At 35.6% G+C, this 21,363-nt stretch overlaps 1 protein-coding gene across 2 annotated transcripts; it reads left to right on the top strand.

Moving 5' to 3' along the window:
* The first annotated feature begins 3,610 nt into the window (after window positions 1-3,610).
* Window positions 3,611-21,363, top strand: LOC125663846 (probable cytochrome P450 12b2, mitochondrial). Of its 2 annotated transcripts, XM_048896247.2 has the most exons (11): window positions 3,611-3,669; window positions 4,479-4,560; window positions 6,942-7,099; window positions 9,183-9,408; window positions 9,599-9,777; window positions 12,557-12,743; window positions 14,651-14,831; window positions 16,034-16,197; window positions 16,658-16,739; window positions 20,577-20,795; window positions 20,966-21,363. In XM_048896247.2, exons 2-11 carry the CDS (start codon window positions 4,541-4,543, stop codon window positions 21,083-21,085), a joined length of 1,536 nt encoding a protein of 511 aa, XP_048752204.2. In that variant the 5' UTR covers window positions 3,611-3,669; window positions 4,479-4,540; the 3' UTR covers window positions 21,086-21,363. The 2 variants fall into 2 exon arrangements, with proteins under 2 accessions (XP_048752204.2, XP_048752205.2); XM_048896248.2 differs by lacking the exons at window positions 3,611-3,669; window positions 4,479-4,560 and having other exon boundaries at window positions 6,965-7,103.

The following is a 21,363-nucleotide window of genomic DNA, read 5'->3' as shown; positions in this document are numbered from 1 at the left end:
TCTCTATTTATATTCCCAATGTTTTTGACTTCAATATCTTTACTTACTGCCATTTCCTCATCAATTCTATGCAGATGTGAACAATGTACGCATAAATTTTAATAAATGTAGTACATTTATTTTAACAGAAAGGAATTCCAAACGAGTAGAATGTACATTGTAAATAAATCAGATTTCATTTTTGAAAATACACAAGGGTATGAACTGCGAAGCTTCAGTCCAGTACACTTTGCATGAAACCCTAACGCGCTCGATGAAGTATTCTGACGTAAACCATAGTTGTTCATCGTGTATTTTCAAAAATGAAATGTATTTCTTTATTGAGTGCTCAAAACACAACTTGTGTTTTGTGACATTTTTAAAATTGTTTAAATACAACCTACTTTATTCCTTTTCATGGAAGATTTTGCTTGTTTTAAATTTAAGACATATGTCTCACGGCGGATGTGACCAGTCGACAGGGGATGCTTACCCCTCCTAGACACCTGAACCCACCTCTGGTATGTCCAGGGGTCCATGTTTGCCTAACTCTTTATTTTGTGTTCCTTGTGGGAGTTATCAGATTTATCACTGTTCGTTATTTTCGACTTTTCAGCTTTATGTTTACATCGATGATTTTAGCAACAATTTATCACGAACTGGTTTGCATATTATTTATCAAGAAAATAAATGAAATGAAATTCATCCATTACCGATATTGGTAGATATATGGTATTCCAATCTTTAATGGGTTTTTTTAGTCTCCTTTTCTCTTGCTATCTTGTTTCAATTCACTTGTAGTTAATGCACACCTACCTATTCACTTGTAGTTAATGTACACCTTCCTATTCACTCATAGTTAAAGCACACCTTCCTATTCACTTAATGCACACCTTCCTATTCACTTGTAGTTAATGCACACCTTCCTATTCACTTGTAGTTAATGTACACCTTCCTATTCACTTGTAGTTAATGCACACCTTCCTATTCACTTGTAGTTAATGCACACCTTCCTATTCATTTGTAGTTAATGCACACCTTCCTATTCACTTAATGCACACTGCTTTTTGATATTTTGATAATGAAATGCTTTTCTTGGTTTGCTAAACGGAAATGAAGATTGCAAATATTGCGGGAAAATGCATAACATATTTTCCAACAATGCCGCGACACAGGTCGCAGAGTTCATGTAATGGTGCAATAATCACGCGCTGACAGATGGTATTATAAACCCCATCCAGCTAGACTGAAACAAAATGCGTCTTCATAGTTGCTATATGACAAGCAATGGATTTCAATAGAAATTACGCAAAATACACACAGTGAATGTAAACACTTTCATGTAAAACTTGCCTGTAGCTGCTATTTTTATTTTACTAGTATTTGTAAGACGTAAAAGTTGCACAATTGAAGCCAATTTTCATATCTAATAAAGTTATCAAAAACGTGTTCCATAGTTTTATATGTACTATTAAACACAATGTGCATAGCGAACACGAGAGTACATGATCAGTATATCACAGACATTTAATAATCCTTTAAAATGTAGTACCCGAGTAACCTCATAACCTAGTTCTAAAAATTTCTCTTTTGACACGTTCCCTTCCTCGGCGCAGCGGAAATCAATGAAATACTTATGGTGCAGATAAGGAAGGCAGTTTCTGTATTCTTAGAATATTTTGTAGAACATTCTGATTTCACCAATGATCATTCCATTACGCTGGGAGCAAATCGACCCATTTCTTGCTCTTGTTTCGGATAATCGCAATTAACAAAGAATACATATTGTGTATGGTTTCTGGTTAGTGTCATATTTATTATTTTTGCGGAACGGAGAATTATTTAAAGGGACTGGTTCACGATTTTTGATAAAAATATTTTTCATTTTTGATGTTAAACATTAGAAATATAGCTCATTTAATGTTGACAGCCAAAATTTTGACCTTCTGAATGCAAGAATAAAAGTAATATTTTAGCCTTGAATATGTGTTATGTAAACAAAGACTCGAGTCTTTTTATGTAAACAAACAAACAAGTGAAATATTGATTTTGCAATATAAAGCATCTTAATTTTGCATAGTAACAAATTTTAACTTTTAGGTGACACATTTCACCCCAAAAATGCTTGAAATGTGAAATATATAATGATACTTAGATCGATATCCATTTCTTTTGAAATTTCGTAAACAATAGCATACCGCAATCTTTGTTTACAAAACAAATAATAAACTTTCTAAAATGAGCTTCTGTGATGATGTAAAACCTTAATTTTCATGTAAAATCTTTCAAACACATTAGACAGTAGATTTTGATCATTAAAAGTGAAAAACAAAATTTTGGGTAAAATCGTGAGTCAGTCCCTTTGCAAGATAGGAAAGGGGACGGTGTAAAAGTAGTCCGGTACTATAGTCCTTAGGACTATAGCCCCGAGGTACCGAAATAAACATATGTTGACATTTCAGCCATTTTAAGAGATAATAAATTCTGCTCTCAGTATCAATTCGTCTCGCAACAAAGAGTGTATATTGCGAAAATTGTCAAGTAGTTTTTATCAATTGATGTTTTCCGCCCAGGGTGTAAACGTACGTAGTCCCGAGATTTTCTTTTATTGTTTTCATCATTTTCAACAAATGCATATACACCTTTTACTTACACTTTCATACAGATTAAAGAAAAGCGATATAGACAATTACATGTATATTTTAGTACTTATTTTATTTGAAATTTATTATATTTATTTTTGAAAAATCCAATCTGATAATTTTGTCCATGGTGTAGAGACGTAAGGACAATAAAAAAGATATGCTTAATTGTTTCTGGTTCTAGTGCACATATTGAACAACGTGGAGAGTTTGTTTATATATATATACATGTGTGTGTGTGTGTGTGTGTGTGTGTGTGTGTGTGTGTGTGTGTGTGTGTGTAGGAGTTTGTTAGTACCGAGTATTCTATGAATGATTCTATAGTTGAACCATATCAGTCATGAATCTTTTGTTACAGATTTTATGTTTGAATATACATGTTTCCAATTTAAATCAAATTTAAATCATTAACCCATTTGTTTTCACAAATAGGTCGATGCAGTGATTTTGATATTAAATAGTCATATATATTCTTAGAACCTTTTTTGTACTTAAGTTTTAGTAAAACAGTATAAATATATGAGTTGCACAATTGAAGTTTCATAAACTTATTCAAAACGTGTTCCTAAGTTTTACACATATTGTACATAACATACCACAGGCATTTCCTAGCTAGTTAAAGTGCAGCCTGTTTGGCTTATCAACAATGCACCCGTCCATAGTGTGTCTAGCATGCGATGCTCGTTTACAAATATAAAAGATAAAACTCGTGAGAATATATATTTTCCTATCATCTTATAAAACGAACATATCTGTTTATATAATGCACGATCTTAATTTCAAATAAGCTCTCTTTCTTCATTAACAATGTACATATGTCATGGTACATATAACATATGATATACTGTTAGTATCGTAAAAATGTAAAGCTATTTTGCAGATCCATCGATATATATACGATATATCTGACAAGATATCAACTCGCGTGATCCTTTTAGACAAACATAGTACCCAAGTAAACTCCATGACCTAGTTTTTAAAGTTTCCTTCTTTTGACACTTTCCCTCAATCAGCGCATCGGTATGTACAGCGGTGAATTATGGTGCAGGTAAGAAAAGGCAGTTATTGTATTCTTAGCATATTTTGTAGAACATTCTGATTATAATCGATCAACACTTTTACATTTCAATTTCACCAATGATCATTCCATTACGCTGGGAGCAAAACAACCCATTTCTTGCTCTGGTCTCGGGGGAAATGCGATTACCAAAGAATATATCATTGTGTATGGTGTCCGAGTAGTGTCATAATTATTATTTTGCGAGCTGGAGATATTTAGAGATTTATGCATGAAGTTTTCACCTTCAGACAAATCAACCAGACAACAATCACTACTAAAGTTAAAACTCGAACATCCGTTTAAGTTTTTGAAATGCTACATTATTTCTGAATTTAGAATTCTGTTGACTGTGTGATGTAAGATTAGTGTTGGAACCGGGATCTACATCCAACGACTTAGCCACCTTCCCCACTTTAGTTAAACACCTCCACCTTTTTTTTTTGAGATCGCAAAAGATTTGCATTCGTCAAAGAAACTGGTTCACTTCCTCCTCTTTTGCTTCCGATGCCCGTATGTGTAAATTATACGCCCACTTGGCGGATCTACGCGGGTGGGGAGTTATATAAACTCCATTCATTTGATTTTAAGAGAGAGATGTTAAATAATCACCTCTTTAATCAAACATACGTGTAGATGTTGGATGTGTTTTAATGCAAAATGCAAACGGGAAAAATATCCGAAACTAGATGTCAAAAACGGCAAAATATCGAAAATGTACTAAAAATTAAAAATAACCTTATGCGGACACTATCGGGCTCTACAAGGTCACCATAATTATGTTTTGCTTTTGATCATAGGTCACAATTTGGTAACTAGACTGAAGAATGTGAAAAGGGTACCTGTTTGTTCAAGTTCAAACATGGCACGGACGCATCTGAGGTAAAAATCATCTTCTGTGTATTGTTTTATAGTTACTGTAGTTTTAAAGATGGTTGGGTGAAAACTATTCATAGACAACAACAACGAGCCGCTGTGAAGTTACGTAATCAGGTGATAAGTTACATCATGAAATTACGTGCTCAGTAAGTTAGATAAATTCTAAAGCTAATAGTTATATGCCGTATTCTTTGGATATCATCGTAGGAATAAAGAACACGCACTTTATATCAAGCGATATAAGTTATACACTTTCTGCAAATTGTGCAATTTAACTCAATCGGATTAAAAAGTAATAAAGCTAATTTCGTATTTAATTATGTATTTTCCGAGTCGGATAGGGAACGCCCCATTTCGAGATATTCATGATCACATAGCGTCATACATGGAATTAACTACAGGGCAACGTGAAAGCGTGTACGACCTGAAGGCTGTTGACGGGACACATTTAGCGATACAGACAATCAGACGAAAAACGGGGTAGAGAGAACCACTGAGCAATAGAAAGGGAGCTAAATTTTATATTTAACATGAAATCACCATTCAGTGCGACTACATACCGTAATTATCATGATGTTTCTAATATTTTTCTCGCGCGCTTGCGCACAACAACCATAAACGTCATAAATATGCACTAGTAAATCATTGTTTTCTCCTTACATTGAGCAGACCAGTACCCCTTTAATACCCGTATATAATTGGTCGAAATTAACAAAACTTTGGTCCAGTTTTAACATCAAACAAAATACCGTTTAATACCGCACATATATCTTTAACGAAAACCTATAAACATACATAGTAATGTAAGAATTTCAAACAAATAACAAGAAAATGATGCATAAACATGCAAAAGAAATATACATTCATCATTACTATTCAATGTTTTGTTGGTTTTTTTGGGGGTTTTTGTTGTTGGTTTTTTGTTGTTGGTTTTTTTTTTTGCCTAAAGTCCAGCACACATGTTCATGATTTTTCACATACAAGAACACATCACGTTTTGATATACTTTTATTTCTGTGTGACGTTGAGCACACTTGTTCATGATTTTTGACTTATGGACCACATCACCTTTTGATGTAGAGTATGTTGTTCTGTATGAAGTCAGTGGCTTTTCACATAAATGGACACCGCTTTTTGCATTACCTTAGTTTCTGTGTGAAGTTGAGCACACATGTTCATACTTTTCACATACATTGACACACAAGTATTATTTGATATACTTTAATTTCTATGCGATTTAAGATAGTTCCGCAGTGACGGCGACATTTTTCCAGAGCACTTTGGGTAATCCTCATCATTTTTTTTCCCAGATGATGAAGAGCAAATCACACGACTCATGTGTAATCATTGGAGCGAGCTTGTCACTTCGCTCGCTATGATAAATTGTTTTCACATTCTGTGTCCTTAAAGTTATATAATTTAATGCTAAAATAGGGTGTGGGGACTTGATTTACATGTGCAGGGTATGTAACTAGACAATGGTCAACATTGCAACGTAAATGGCGGGGGTCATTACACTGTTACTAGATTCACCATAATTTGTTTATTGCAATAACTAGAAAACTGCAAATAAAGGGGTTGTGCCCAAGAACCTCCCTCTTTCGTGCAGGTGTGGACCTTCCTCGAAAAATGAAAACGATCTGAGCAGAACCAGACATTTTAAATACTTGAATTTGTTTTCATTAAGCATGAATACAGATGGTATTAGGGGTCAGGTTCCAAGTAATGCAATCTAATTAAAATTAGATGTTAAATCCGCTCGCTTACTCACATACATAACATCTAACTTTAATTAGATTGGCGTCAACGTCAAATGAACTTAATGTAGATGTACCAAAAGTTTTTATTCACATTTCAAATGTTTTTGTCTTCGATATGTTCCCCAATGTTGGTAATTTCTTCATGAATACGATGTAGTTGTAAACAATGCGCGTATGAATCTTGATAAACATAGTACGTCTATTCTAACGACTTGAATTTCCGACAGAAATGAAAGTAGAATGTAAATATAAGAAATAAAATAAATTTCAGTTTTGAAAATACATTAAGGTTTTGAACTGCCACGCTTCACACCGACATACACTTCACACAGAGCTAACGCGCGTCGTGAATCGCCGCAGTTCATGCCCTCGTGTATTTTCCAAGATGTTTATATTTTTGATTAACTCATGTCAATTCTTTGTAGTTGATAATACAATGCAGTCATGCTTCTGTCTGATTGATTGATATTCACGCAGGTCACGCATGCTCCTCATACATTGGTATCTCCTACATTGCTCCTTATGCGGTATAAGGAGCACAAGAAAAGTGCAGTATGCGGACTATGATACTGATGGCGCGACTTGTGGCTATAATGTTTGATGTTTTGCTATTTTGCTCATTAGGATATCCGTTCAGCTTCTCTCTCGGAGATGTCAACATACGAACACCGTACAACAAGAAAAGATGTCTGAAAAAGTTAAACCATTTCAAGATGTCCCAGGACCACGTGGTATCTACAATATCCCGTACCTAGGAACAGCATTTCACTTTCACCCCTTTAGTAGGTACTTTAACGAACCGCCCATTCATCTCCACATTAATGCATTATGAAGCATGCAGGGCTCTGTGTTTGCCAAACTCTCTATTTTGTAAATCATGATTATAGGAGTTATGAGATTGATCACTGTTCGTTACCTTCAAAATCACCTTTCATTTAATGATTATCGTAGGTTTTCTCTAACATCTAGGTACATTTCCTCATGCTAAATATGGGTAGTTGCACTATATGTAACACAACTTTAACCGTCGTGCACGCCGTCGCACAACCACAGAATTGCCGTGACACACCAAACGCGTTTTCATGCTGGCACCACATTACAAATTCTGTGCAGTTCAATAAAGCGCGTTGTGTTAGCACAACGGCGTATTTTGTGTCATCCCTATTTTGTTAATCCCCTGTAGGGTACCTTCTGCCTTAAATTTTTTGTTGCATGAAAGGTGAAGATAACGAACAGTGATCAATCTCATAACTCCTATAAGCCGTCGCCCATGACTTTTGACCTCGAAAAAACCTTCATCAAAACTTGTTTTGGTATCTGTATATAACAGAATAAATACAGAAATTTCAACAGTGTCGATTGAAGTCAGTATTTCGCACATTCTATGAGTGGTCGTTAAAACGATCTAGTTCGTCAACACAACCTATCATTGGGTCAACTGCTGTCTGACGTGTTTCATACCGATTGTTAGGCCGTTCTTGGCACACTGATTTTGACTACGGATAACTCCGTTTACCTGATCAGGATATAGGGCTCACGGCGGATGTGACCGGTCGGCAGGGGATGCTTACTCCTCCTATGCACTAATCTCGGCTGAAATTCGGCTCGGCTTCGTCACCTAAGTGCACATTAATTGCTAGAACCGGTCGAAGCTGAACGTAAATTTCCAGACATGAATTATGAAAGACTGGTCCGGAATTCGGTGAAGGCGTCAGTCCAAATATTCAGTCGAGCCGAATCCCAACCGAGATTACCTAGGCACCTGATCCCACCTCTGGTGTGTCCAGGGCTCCGTGTTTGCCCAACTATCTATTTTGTATTGCTTACAGGAATTATGAGATTGATCACTGTTCGTTATCTTCACCTTTCATACTTGTGATCTGGGGTTATTACAGATGTTTCTATAAATATATGAGGAATTGGTACAGGAAAAATCACCAGGTGTAACATTCAACCTTAAGATTCTACGAAAGTCAAACCTAATTTATTTCTTTTACGATGTTTTAGCCCAGATTACACTCCTCTGCATAATGTCAGTGCCATATTCCAGTTTGATATTCTTACTAATAATTCTCATAATTATCTTTATATCGTTAAAACAATAGTCAACTTGCTCAACTTCACTGCTGTAGCTTCTAATGAATAAAACTTTTACTCAAACAATAACAAAACCAAAAAATAGAACAATTTTTCTAGACACAAAAAAACGTGGATGTACTCTGGGTACTTCGGTTTCCTCCTTGATCAATAACATCCCAGCCGACGAGAGGCATTAATATGAGTTTTTAATCGTCATGATTTAACTTTTTTAAGAACCAAGGAAGATCATATCAAACTTAATCTTTTTTAGATAAAGGTACAGATTCACGTTGTCTGAAAATGAAAATAGCTACTTTGAATGTACATTTTTTTTTTTAAATAAACGAGTTTGGAATACCCTCTATTAATCATGCATTGCAGTCTATCCGTCAATCTATCTTTTGATCCAGTTGTCACACCCTTTACTTTGTAGTTAACAAATTATCCGGCAAGTGTATTTCTTGTGCAGGTCAATTCAATATTACCAAGATCAGTGACGTCATTGCAGTTGACACGTGTATTTCGTGGGATACTTTAGGTCTATGAAGAACAGTGATCAATTTGATAAATTCCATAAATAATACAAAATTAAGAGTAGGGCAAACACAGACCCCTCGACACACCAGACATGGGACCAGGTGCATAAAAGGCGCAAGAATCCCCATATGTCAAAATTTGTTGTTGTTTTAAAATCAACCCTTTCCTTTCTCCTCTGCTAAAATAGCAAAGACAAAAAGCAAGAAAAATTCGATATCAAAAATTAAAAATCCATCTTTTCGTTTCAAGCTTCAATCAAAGTGTCTGAATTGCACAAACTGCTCCAGAAGTTTAAAAGTGAGTATGGTGATATAATGAAATTCCGGACTGGACGTAGTTGGATAGTTGTAGTGTCGAACCCGGAATACTCCCAACGGGTACTGAGTAAGCCCGAGAAATACCCAGTCCGACCAATAATCAACATCCTAGACGTGTACTACAAAAGGAAGAGCTTGTCGCCTGGACTGGCTGTGTTGTGAGTTTTTCAATGTGAAAACAAAATGTCATTTCATTTTATGATAGAACACGTAATCATGCTGATCCATGTGTAGATGTGATAGGGTAAATTATAAAGCATTTTATACCACAACTAACGTGTATATTCTACGATTTCCATGTACAGTTACAGACAAGTAAGAAAAATTTGATAGGGAGTACATTTTCAGACAAGGCAAGGAGTGGGGGAATCTGCGAAAACCAGCAAACGACCAGATGCTGAGGCCGATGGCGGTGACGTCATACATACCCCTCCTCACACCAGTGGCAGATGATTTTATTGCTAAATATAGGAGCACTCTTAAAATAGAAGATTGTTTAAAGACTCTGGTCAACTTTACCACAGAAAGTAAGTTACAGCTTTTAAGCTCATTTCAAAGAAGATGGGTGACTTTATCGAGCCGAGAACCCACAGAAGGACAAATATCAAAGTAAAATTGAAACTGCAGAAAGAGAAAAAATTGCATTCTAGTTAAAACAATCAATCCATAGTTTCCAAAAATGCTTTTTCAATGTGTCCATTTCAAAAGAACATTGAAAAAACCGTATTTAAAATCACGTATACGCCTAAAGCTCACATAATGACAGTAAATTTAACTTTTCCAAGCAGATTTTCATATGGAATGGGCAAGTATCCATTGTGAACTGAGTAAAATATGTTAGTACATGTTCAGGTGAAAAATGTTTTGTAAATAAAAGTATGGAGACTTGACCCACTCTATGAAAAAAAAACCTTACTTCTTGTGTATAACTTTTGTCGTATTATCGAGAAATTTTTTATGTCCACGACGGGTGACTTTAGATGGCTTAAAATTCGGAAATTCTTCATGGGATGGATAGCCGAGGTGTTATAGTGGTAGAGACACTGAAGTTTTGGACAGCCCCAGATCGCCTGTCTGTGGTTCGAATATCAAATTTTCCTACCTATATTTTTCTTATGAATTATTAGACTTCCCATAAATATTTGGTTCTGGCCTTTTATGCTAAGTTTTACTCATATTAAGTACATTAATTGAATCCAACATGCGGCTAGTGAATAAATGTAAACAAGTATGGCGCCTCCTGTGAAATATGGATGTTGTTTGTGTAAACGACAACTTAGAGGAAAGTTAGAGAACAATTTCAACAATGCTTAAGAAGTTACTTTAGGAAACCATGACAGAAGCCAAATATCCAACCAGTGCAGACAGGGAACTACAGTTAGGTACAAAAATAAATGCAAATCATTTGTCTGTTTATGTCCCATTTGTATTTGCTGGGAAATCTAACAGCAAATGTGCGTTCTGTAACTGTAAAACCGGCCTCAAAGTTGTACCAAAAGAGGCGAGACCTGATGCCTTTATTATATTCGGTATATTAGAACCAGTAGGTTGTAAATGCTGTCCAAAAACATTTGTTGGGGGAAAACTGAATCCAGATCAAAGGAATACTACTGCACCATACAGAAAACGCTTTACACCACAAAACATGTGAGGTTTCTCCTTCACATCTGTTTATAATATGTCAATGGAAATGCGGGGCACGTACTGTAGAATGTTGCGAGCATATATGCAGTGTCATTTGGTACCTTAGGTACTCAAGGCATTAGTGTAATTATGTGTGTTAAAAATCGCTTAATGTCTTATATAGATGACGCTGCCTGTGAAACAAATTATGATGATGATTTTAATTAAATATCATTCTTTGAAGTGTGATATGTATATATTTGATTTTTTAATTCTAGATATTTTGGACAGCGTTTTAGTACGGTACTGTATCGATTGTAACTACGGGTACCATCAATGCAGATTTCAAACTGCCGATTCGCGACAGGTGCCTAATCATGAATAGGCTTATTGTTCGCCAAGTTCACCCATCTTCTTTGCCATTTAATTTTTTTTTAAATCCCCTTATTTGTAGATTATGCTGGTAGTCATTGTGAATTTGATCCTACACTACCGGTAGCAGTCTGAGTAAATTTAATACCTAAGAAGTTTCATATTGTAAAACCTTACCACATTTCCATTGATGAACTGTATCCCGAACTTATTTTGCTCTAGTGATACTTACAGGCATGACGGTGAAATCTGTCGTAAGAATAAGATGTTACATACATGTAGGATGGACTGCGAGACACCCCCCCTCCCCACTCTTCTTCCTTTTTCACACCCTTGTCGTCCCTAATCCCGTCCGCTTTCTCTTTATTTTACCTTAGCCACCCCTTTATACATTGACCTCGTCACCACTTTATACATTGACCTCGTCACCACTTTATACATTGACCTCGTCACCCCTTTATACATTGACCTCGTCACCCCTTTATACATTGACATCGCCACCCCTTTATACATTGACCTAGCCACCCCTTTATTCATTGACCTCGTCACCCCTTTATACATTGACCTAGCCACTCCTTTATACATTGACCTCGTCACTCCTTTATACATTGACCTCGTCACCCCTTTATACATTGACCTAGCCACTCCTTTATACATTGACCTCGTCACCCCTTTATACATTGACCTCGCCACCCCTTTATACATTGACCTCGCCACCCCTTTATACATTGACCTCGCCACCCCTTTATATATTGACCTCGTCACCACTTTATACATTGACCTCGTCACCCCTTTAAACATTGACCTAGTCACTCCTTTATACATTGACCTCGTCACCCCTTTATACATTGACCTCGTCACCCCTTTATACATTGACCTAGCCACTCCTTTATACATTGACCTCGTCACTCCTTTATACATTGACCTCGTCACCCCTTTATACATTGACCTAGCCACTCCTTTATACATTGACCTCGTCACCCCTTTATACATTGACCTCGCCACCCCTTTATACATTGACCTCGCCACCCCTTTATACATTGACCTCGCCACCCCTTTATATATTGACCTCGTCACCACTTTATACATTGACCTCGTCACCCCTTTAAACATTGACCTAGTCACTCCTTTATACATTGACCTCGTCACCCCTTTATACATTGACCTCGCCACCCCTTTATATATTGACCTCGTCACCACTTTATACATTGACCTCGTCACCCCTTTAAACATTGACCTCGCCACCCCTTTATACATTGACCTCACCTGATCACACAATGAAATTGTCAGAAACCATTATTTGTGTTACAGGTATTGGGATGCTCTGCTTCAATAAACGTTTGGGGTGTTTAGAAGGAACATCCAAACTTGAATTTGTAGAAGACTTGGGAACGTTTTTCCAAGGTATTGACGAAACAAAGAGACATCTAAAACTGTACAGATACTTTGAGACACCACTGTACAAGAAATTTTCAAAAGCAGCAGACAATTTGTATAGGTAAATGTTGAATATAACGGTAGTGATTATCATTGTTATAGCCGTATATGATAAAATACCGTCATAAGACGCTCTACAAACATATCCATGTACATGTATATTGTGTCATTATAAAAATATTACATGTTTGTAGGGTAACAAGTGAAATTGTCACCACGCGAAAAACCATTGTTGACTCGCGTGTTACCTTCGCCACGGTCAACGGTGGTTTTTCGCGGGGTGACTATTTCACATGTTACCCTACAAAACATGTATTATTGTTTTTGTTATACTGAATGTGAACCGTACGCGCAAACATTTTAATTGTTTTTTGCCATAGGTCTTAGTGCGCATCCTTGGTAAAGGGGGCCTCATCAGCTTTCCCTCAGAGTGTTCGGTGTTGTTCTTGGATGATAAATAATTCCTTCAGATAGTCTGGAAAACTTCCATGCAGTGCTGAGTATGCTTATATACTAAGCTTTTGAACTATGCTTGAAACTCAACTTGGAGCCAATACAACTTTGCAAGAACGGACATGATATGACAATCTTACCTCCTTGATTTGCTAATGAGTCGGTCTGTGTTATTCTGAACCCACTGTAGTCTACTTAGTAGACCTTTATTTATACCGAAAAGTAGACTGCTGTCGTGACACAGTCAAGTCAAGCCGCAACAAAAAAATTGACAGCGTCTACAGAGACAAACCTTCGGATTCGTCCAATGTTACAAAGATGATGTTTACATGATTTAATGATAGAGACATCTTGATATTTTGATAAAGATGTGTGTGATTTTATTTGAAATCCAGGTAGCGAAATTTCGAGTCTAATGAAATACATACAGTTGTTCCATTTGTCACGTGGTATATTGTCATGCACACGTATGTGTCATTAGCATAACAACTATGGCAACGACATATCTCTCAGACTGACCTTGAAAAAAGGCAACACAGTCTTAGTCCAAGAACGGATCCCTGTGGAACTCTGAACGAAATATGACGTGGGACTATCATGTCCTTTACCAACACGTTGATGTTAGTCAGTGAGATACACTGTACCTTCTCATCCATTTAAAGGATTCTCAAACGAATTCCGTACATGATATCAAGTGTCTTTAAGTATGAAATTACAAGTCAGAAAATGCATTAGTATAACCTCAAATCCGTGCGTCACTCATTCTTTTTAAAATTTAAAATGCCTGAAATCCAGATATAATCGATGTTCATCAGCTTCCCTCACCGTAGTTAGAAAAGGAACTTGATATCTAATTTAGATAGCAATTGAAGAGGAGGTGGGAATGGAGAATCGCCACCTCCCATTTTTTGACAAATTTATTTTCACATGCAACTAAAGATATACTGGGTGACTGCCCCTACTATTTTCATAGCTTCCCCTGCCCCATGAGTTTTGAAATCGAAGTCTGGGTAAAATATATTTTGAGATAAATGTAGATGCTCCACAACTTCTCCCACCCGATTTAAGATCTATGAAAATAAATTGTGTCTAATTTGTATTATAATTACCCCCCCCCCCCCCCCCATATTTTTGCAAAGGATTTTAGACAAGTTATATTTTCAGGCTGACCCCTATCTTTCGGAACACGATACTACGTGTGTAATGTTGAACAATTTTTCAGCGATTTTCTATGTGATCCAAAATAAAATAAAACAAAACCAAAACTCAAACGAACAAAACAGCGGGGGGGGGGGGGGGGGGGGCTATATTCCTACGAATTTATTACTCAGTATTGGTAATATAATTTTAACCACCTTCCCCAAAACAGGTTCGCTGGGAGAGGCAAGTGGTATTCCTATGACCGAAATACTCAAGTGTCGATCGATAAAATCTTTGCATGTTCATTGTATTTGCTATTATCATACTTTCTTACTTTTAAAGTGCACAAACGTGAATGTTTTCTCTATTTTGCAGGGTTGCACAGGAAGAAATGCAAAAATCATTGAAAGAGATGGATCAACTGAAAACAGTAGGAAAATTGGAAAAACATTTGGAACAGCCCAATCTTCTTTATGCTCTGATCTCCCACCCTGGGATGACCCATGGTAACGCCCAGAGCCTGATTCTGGACTTATTTGTAGGAGGCATCGACTCAGTAAGTCTGTGATTCTGTGCATCTCTCATCCAATTGTAAATTTGATTTGAAATCTTGTATGTTGAAATATGGGATATTTTTCTGTCAGATTTATCAATATTGATGGAGAAATCTCATTGACAATGAAGTTGAAATTCTTTGTTGGATTTGAGATGTCTTTATTACCAATGTAGATGTCTCGGAATTGAATCAACGTTTTTTATACATGTAAATAGGATTCTTGGGGTGTTTATTTGTTTCTATGCTGATTTATGTCCTGTTACAGTTAGGGTCTTTATTGTACCAACGACACGGGACCTCCGATTCAAAAAAGTCATATCCGACAGTCCTCATAGGATGAAACTGTGCCATTCAGTCGACTAAAAGGTCTGAAAAGGTGTCTGAATCACAGAGCTCTGCCAGTCAGTCACCTTTCAGTAACCGTTCAGTCACCTGTCAGTCACTTCAGTAACCGTTCATTTACCTTTCAGTAACCGTTCAGTTACCTTTCAGTAACCGTTCTGTCATCACTTTTCAGTAACCGTCCAGTCACCTTTCAGTAACCGTTCAGTTACCTTTCAGTAACCGTTCAGTCACTTCAGTAACCGTTCAGATACCTTTCAGTAACCATTCTGTTACCTTACAGTAACCGCTCAGTCACCTTTCAGTAACCGTTCAGTCACTTTTCAGTAACCATTCAGTAACCGTTCAGTCAAGTTTCAGTAACCATTCAGTTATCTTTTAGCTGACTGAATGGCACACTTTCATTTGGTGCCTGTGACCTTCACTTCTAATGCCAGGCGCTCAGCAAAGGAACAGTTAATTATCTGTTTTATACGTCTTATGTTTAACATAGGGCTGGAATCAAGAATCGAACTTGGGATTTCTCAGTTCTGAGGACAATGACCTAACTACTACGCCACGGCAACCTGCATAGAGAGAATGTAGATTTACATTCGTAAGGCCACGGCGATCTGTATAGGGGAAATGTAGACCTACACTCGTACAGGAATCTACTGAGTCTTGTAATCAATACTATTACAATGAAATTATATTCTAATACAAAATCTGTGATTTCCGTAATCTGAATGGCTATGGACTTGACGTTGCCGACTATTAAATCAGCATTTAACGGTCGCAAATTATTTTTGTATTCCTCCGCCGTTACTAGAGTAAACAATATGACGACCGAATTGTCTTTAATTGATTATATTTATCTGCAGACGTCCAATGCATTGACGTTCCTTTGGCACGAACTGGCTTCAAATCAGGACAAGCAAGAAAGACTTTTTCGAGAAATAGACAGCGTAGTTGGAAAGGGCAACCTTAGTAAAGAGGCTCTGGTGGATATGCCTTACCTTAAAGCGTGCGTCAAAGAATCTCTCAGGTACAATCATGGAGTGACTGAAATTTAAGATTTATTTAAATACCTTTTAAATGAAAAGTGAAGATAACGAACAGTGATTAATCCCAGAACTCCTATAGCAATACAAAATAGAGAGTTGGGCAAGCACGGACCCCTGGATATACCAGGGGTGGTATCAGGTGCCTGGGAGAAGTAAGCATCCCCTATCGACCGATCACACCCGCCATGAGCCCTATATCCTGATCAGGTAAACGAAGTTGTCCGTAGTAGTCAACATCAGTGTGCCAAGAACAGCCTAACAATCGGTATGAAACACGTCAGACAGCATTTGATCCAATGATAGGTTGTATTGGCAAACTAGATTGTTATAAAGACCTTAGAATTTGCGAAATGCTTTAAACGAGACTGTTGAAACCCTTAAGTTGTTTTTCAGTATATAATATAAAAATGAATACCTAAGTGATTATCTGAATATTTGTAGGAAAAATTACCCTCTCAGTGGTGGAAGTTTCAGACTATTAAATGAAGAAAATATCATCGGAGGATACCAGGTACCCAAAGGGGTACGTATTTTTTCATATTTCTTTAATTTTCTTTGTAGACTGCACGTTCAGTACCTTGGATTTTTTTTTATTAAAAAAAATCTTATTTTAAAATCAAACATGATATTTTCAGCAAGCATTTGCCTTTGAGTTTTAATTGCTAATCATCATTATCCTTAACAGATCAATGTTAATTTGATATTTATTTTAAAACATCATCCAATAAGACCAAATTATCTTCATATTATTTGATTATCTGTCTACGTCCGATGGGGTTTTTTCTGTTTTGCTTGTGTGTTCTGATATTATTTTTAACGGTTACGATCACTGAATGACAATATTTTCCAACCTGCCCCAAAATGATGAGTGTCACAAAACAACAGTGAAGACTTGTGATACTGACTCTAGAGTTCTGAATGTGTTCAAAAACAATTAGTGTTCTTAGTAATTTACTACACGATATTCTGTACCTTGAGCATGTAACTGTGTTAGGGTAGACCTATAATTGTAATATGATAAACCTATTACAGTCCTACGGTAACATGTAACTTTGCAGATGTAGACATGCAACAGTGATGAGGTGGACATGTAACTATAATAAGGTATATATGTAACTGTAATAAGGTATATATGTAACTGTAATAAGGTATATATGTAACTGTGGTAAGGTAGATATGTAACTATGATAAGGTAGATATGTAACTATAATAAGGTATATATGTAACTATGATAAGGTAGATATGTAACTGTGATAAGGTAGATATGTAACTCTATTAAGGTATATATGTAACTATGATAAGGTAAATATGTAACTATGATAAGGTAGATATGTAACTATGATAAGGTAGATATGTAACTATAATAAGGTAGATATGTAACAGTGATAAGGTAGATACGTAACAGTGATAAGATAGACATGTAACTATAATAGGGTAGATATGTAACTGTAATAAGGTAGATATGTAACTATAATAAGGTAGATATGTAACTGTAATAAGGTAGATATCTAATTGTAATAAGGTAGATATGTAACTGTAATAAGGTACATATGTAACTGTGATAAGGTAGATATGTAACTATGATAAGATAGACATGTAACTATAATAAGGTAGATATGTAACTGTAATAAGGTAGATATGTAACTGTAATAAGGTAGATATGTAACAGTGATAAGGTAGATATGTAACTATGATAAGGTAGATATGTAACTATGATAAGATAGATATCTAATTGTAATAAGGTAGATATGTGACTGTGATAAGGTAGATATGTAACTATGATAAGATAGACATGTAACAGTGATAAGGTAGATATGTAACTGTAATAAGGTAGATATGTAACTATGATAAGATAGATATGTAACAGTGATAAGGTAGATATGTAACAGTGATAAGGTAGATATGTAACTATGATAAGATAGACATGTAACTATAATAAGATAGACATGTAACTATAATAAGGTAGATATGTAACTGTAATAAGGTAGATATGTAACTGTCATAAGGTATATATGTAACAGTGATAAGGTAAATATGTAACAGTGATAAGGTAGATATGTAACTATGATAAGATAGACATGTAACTATAATAAGATAGACATGTAACTATAATAAGGTAGATATGTAACTGTAATAAGGTAGATATGTAACTATGATAAGATAGACATGTAACTATGATAAGGTAGATATGTAACTATGATAAGATAGATATGTAACTATGATAAGGTAGACATGTAACTATGATAAGGTAGATATCTAATTCTAATAAGGTAGATATGTAACTGTGATAAGGTAGATATGTAACTATGATAAGATAGACATGTAACTATAATAAGGTAGATATGTAACTGTAATAAGGTAGATATGTAACTGTAATAAGGTAAATGTGTAACTGTGATAAGGTAGACATGTAACTATGATAAGATAGATATGTAACTATGATAAGGTAGACATGTAACTATGATAAGGTAGATATCTAATTGTAATAAGGTAGATATGTAACTGTGATAAGGTAGATATGTAACTATGATAAGATAGACATGTAACTATAATAAGGTAGATATGTAACTGTAATAAGGTAGATATGTAACTGTAATAAGGTAAATATGTAACTATGATAAGGTAGACATGTAACTATAATAAGGTAGATATGTAACTGTAATAAGGTAGATATGTAACTGTAATAAGGTAGATATGTAACTATGATAAGATAGATATGTAATTGTGATAAGGTAGATATGTAACTATGATAAGGTAGATATGTAACTGTATTAAGGTAGATATGTAACAGTGATAATATAGGTATGTAACTATGATAAGGTAGATATGTAACTATATTAAGGTATATATGTAACTGTGATAAGGTAGATATGTAACTGTGATAAGGTAGATATGTAACTGTATTAAGGTAGATATGTAACTGTGATAAGGTATACTTGTAACTATGATAAGGTAGATATGTAACAGTGATAAGGTAGATATGTAACTGTGATAAGGTCTATTAACAAATACTCCTGTATTTTTCTGACTGTAGTACGTGCCTACTCTATTTTTCTGACTCCTCTTTTTCTCTCTCTAGTGGCGGGGCTGTCGTGTTAGTTATGTATTCTGGATTATCTGGATACTTCTGGGTGGAGTGTATAATCTCCATGTACAACTGATGTTGCTATCAATCATCACAAGACTCTTCTACGTAGATAGTTCTTCTTCGACGATCTTGGGGGGACTCATATGTATATGAATTCATCAGTCTTAACCTGTTTAATATGTGAATCACCCTCATTCCCTTCTGTCTTATCCCCGCTAAATATGATGTGACAAAAAATGTCGTAGGTTTGCTGAGAGAATGAAATTTAGTATATGAGGAGTTATACACTGTCCCCGTCTGCTTTAACGATCTGTTTTACCCATCTGAAAAGCGCAGAAGAACAAGAGCGGATCTAACTTAGGTATTTTATTTTTGATGTATTGAAAAAATACATATGATTCATCTTATTCTTTTTTATAATTCGGTAAATTAATTTGTAGTTTTGCTGTGCTGTGAGTGTATAAAGAAATGTACATGTAAGCATGGAATAATTTGCATAATCAAGGATTCCTTAAAGGGTCATGGTGTCCATGTAATTGTAATTGGGAGATGCAGAGCTCTTAAGTTTTTGCTATGTAAACAAAGCTCATGCCATCTGTTTGTTTACATAGGTTAAACATACTTGTAAAGGTTTTTTGTTTCAAGCAGAATTTTCAAATTACAAGTGAATGCTGAACACAATTAAACAGTTTGTAGTGCTTGACACATCTCATTTTGTTTTGAACACGATATTTTCTACTTAGCAGTCTATATGTAAACACAAACATGCACGGGCCTTGTTTACATAACAAGGAATTGTGGGTGCTGTATCTCACTTGTAACCCAGCAACTGATATTCAAATTTTCGCTGACCATTACAATTATTCTTGTTAAGCATTGTAAACAATAAAAATAGAAAAATAAACTTTGAAAATATTAAAATCAAATCATGTCCATGCCCATTTAAATAATAATCATTTCAAAATCAGTTAAGTATACATGTACGTACATGTATATACTAGACATATACATGTATATGCTAGTTGTATAGAATTAAGTTAAGTTCCATATGTGGCTTTCGAAAGTTAGGATGCAACCTCAACTTGTATCTAAAGTCTAATTAAAATTAGTTTTCTACAAGACCAAGGTAGCACAGGTAGGCTTTATGTTTCACAGATCAAATGTTTCTTCTTGGCAAGTTCCTGGTAAAATAAGATGCAAAACAGGTAAACAACGAACATGGCCGTAGGCATGCTGACGGGCACATTGCTAACATATGACATATTTTCATAGACAGGTGTGATGATTTCTCTGAGAAACATGTCCAAAAGTGCGAAGTTTTACAAAGATCCTGATCAATTTATTCCTGAACGATTCCTCAGGGGTGACAACTCTGTGGACGTGGAAACCCGGCATACCGAACCTTTTGCTTATCTCCCCTTTGGTTTCGGACCACGTAGTTGTATTGGACAAAGATTCGCAGAAAGTGAGATCTACATCATCACAACCAAGGTGGGCTTCATATAACTTAAGATATTTGATTTCGTTTCTTTTCTCTTGCTCTAGATATGCCGTAGGAAGTTTTTAAACCTCATTTATATACTAGTACCGAGAAAGAGGCATTCACTGTATTCAACAATACATGCATATGGTGTCACAAGTGAGTTACATATCTTTTGCAGCTCATTCAAGCATACCATATCTCGCTGACACCGGAAGTGCCCAAGGAATTAGAATATTCCTACAGGATTTTTGCTTGTCCAACAACCAAAGTTAACCTTCAGCTGAGGGAACGACATTGAAAACGCGAAGAAACCTAGCAGACAGATATATTAATAGTTGGACTAATACCACATAATGTACTATATATATGTAGTTGTTTACTACCTTAATATTGCAAATTTTTAGATTGTCACATCCAATGCAAAATGGACATTACAATGAGATTTCATATTTTACATGATACTCGTTCGATTTTGTAGTATGAATTATAATGATATGTTGCAATGTTTCATTAATATTATTTTCATATCTTTAATCTACACTAAGTGGAGTTTTTATTTTAAACAGTTTTACGTAA

This window comes from Ostrea edulis, chromosome 1 (genome assembly GCF_947568905.1).
Source record: "Ostrea edulis chromosome 1, xbOstEdul1.1, whole genome shotgun sequence".
Classification (NCBI taxonomy): domain Eukaryota; kingdom Metazoa; phylum Mollusca; class Bivalvia; order Ostreida; family Ostreidae; genus Ostrea; species Ostrea edulis.
Note: the sequence above shows the minus strand (reverse complement) of the source record. Positions and strands in the feature narration are given on the sequence as shown.

What these genes read in the sequence shown, in the direction of transcription:
- LOC125663846 (XM_048896247.2), top strand. Translation starts at nt 4,541, where the DNA reads ATGGCACGGACGCATCTGAG. An exon ending in ATTTCACTTTCACCCCTTTA is followed by an intron (nt 7,100 to 9,182) that starts GTAGGTACTTTA and finishes TTTCGTTTCAAG; the next exon opens with CTTCAATCAAAGTGTCTGAA. An exon ending in TGCGTCAAAGAATCTCTCAG is followed by an intron (nt 16,198 to 16,657) that starts GTACAATCATGG and finishes GAATATTTGTAG; the next exon opens with GAAAAATTACCCTCTCAGTG.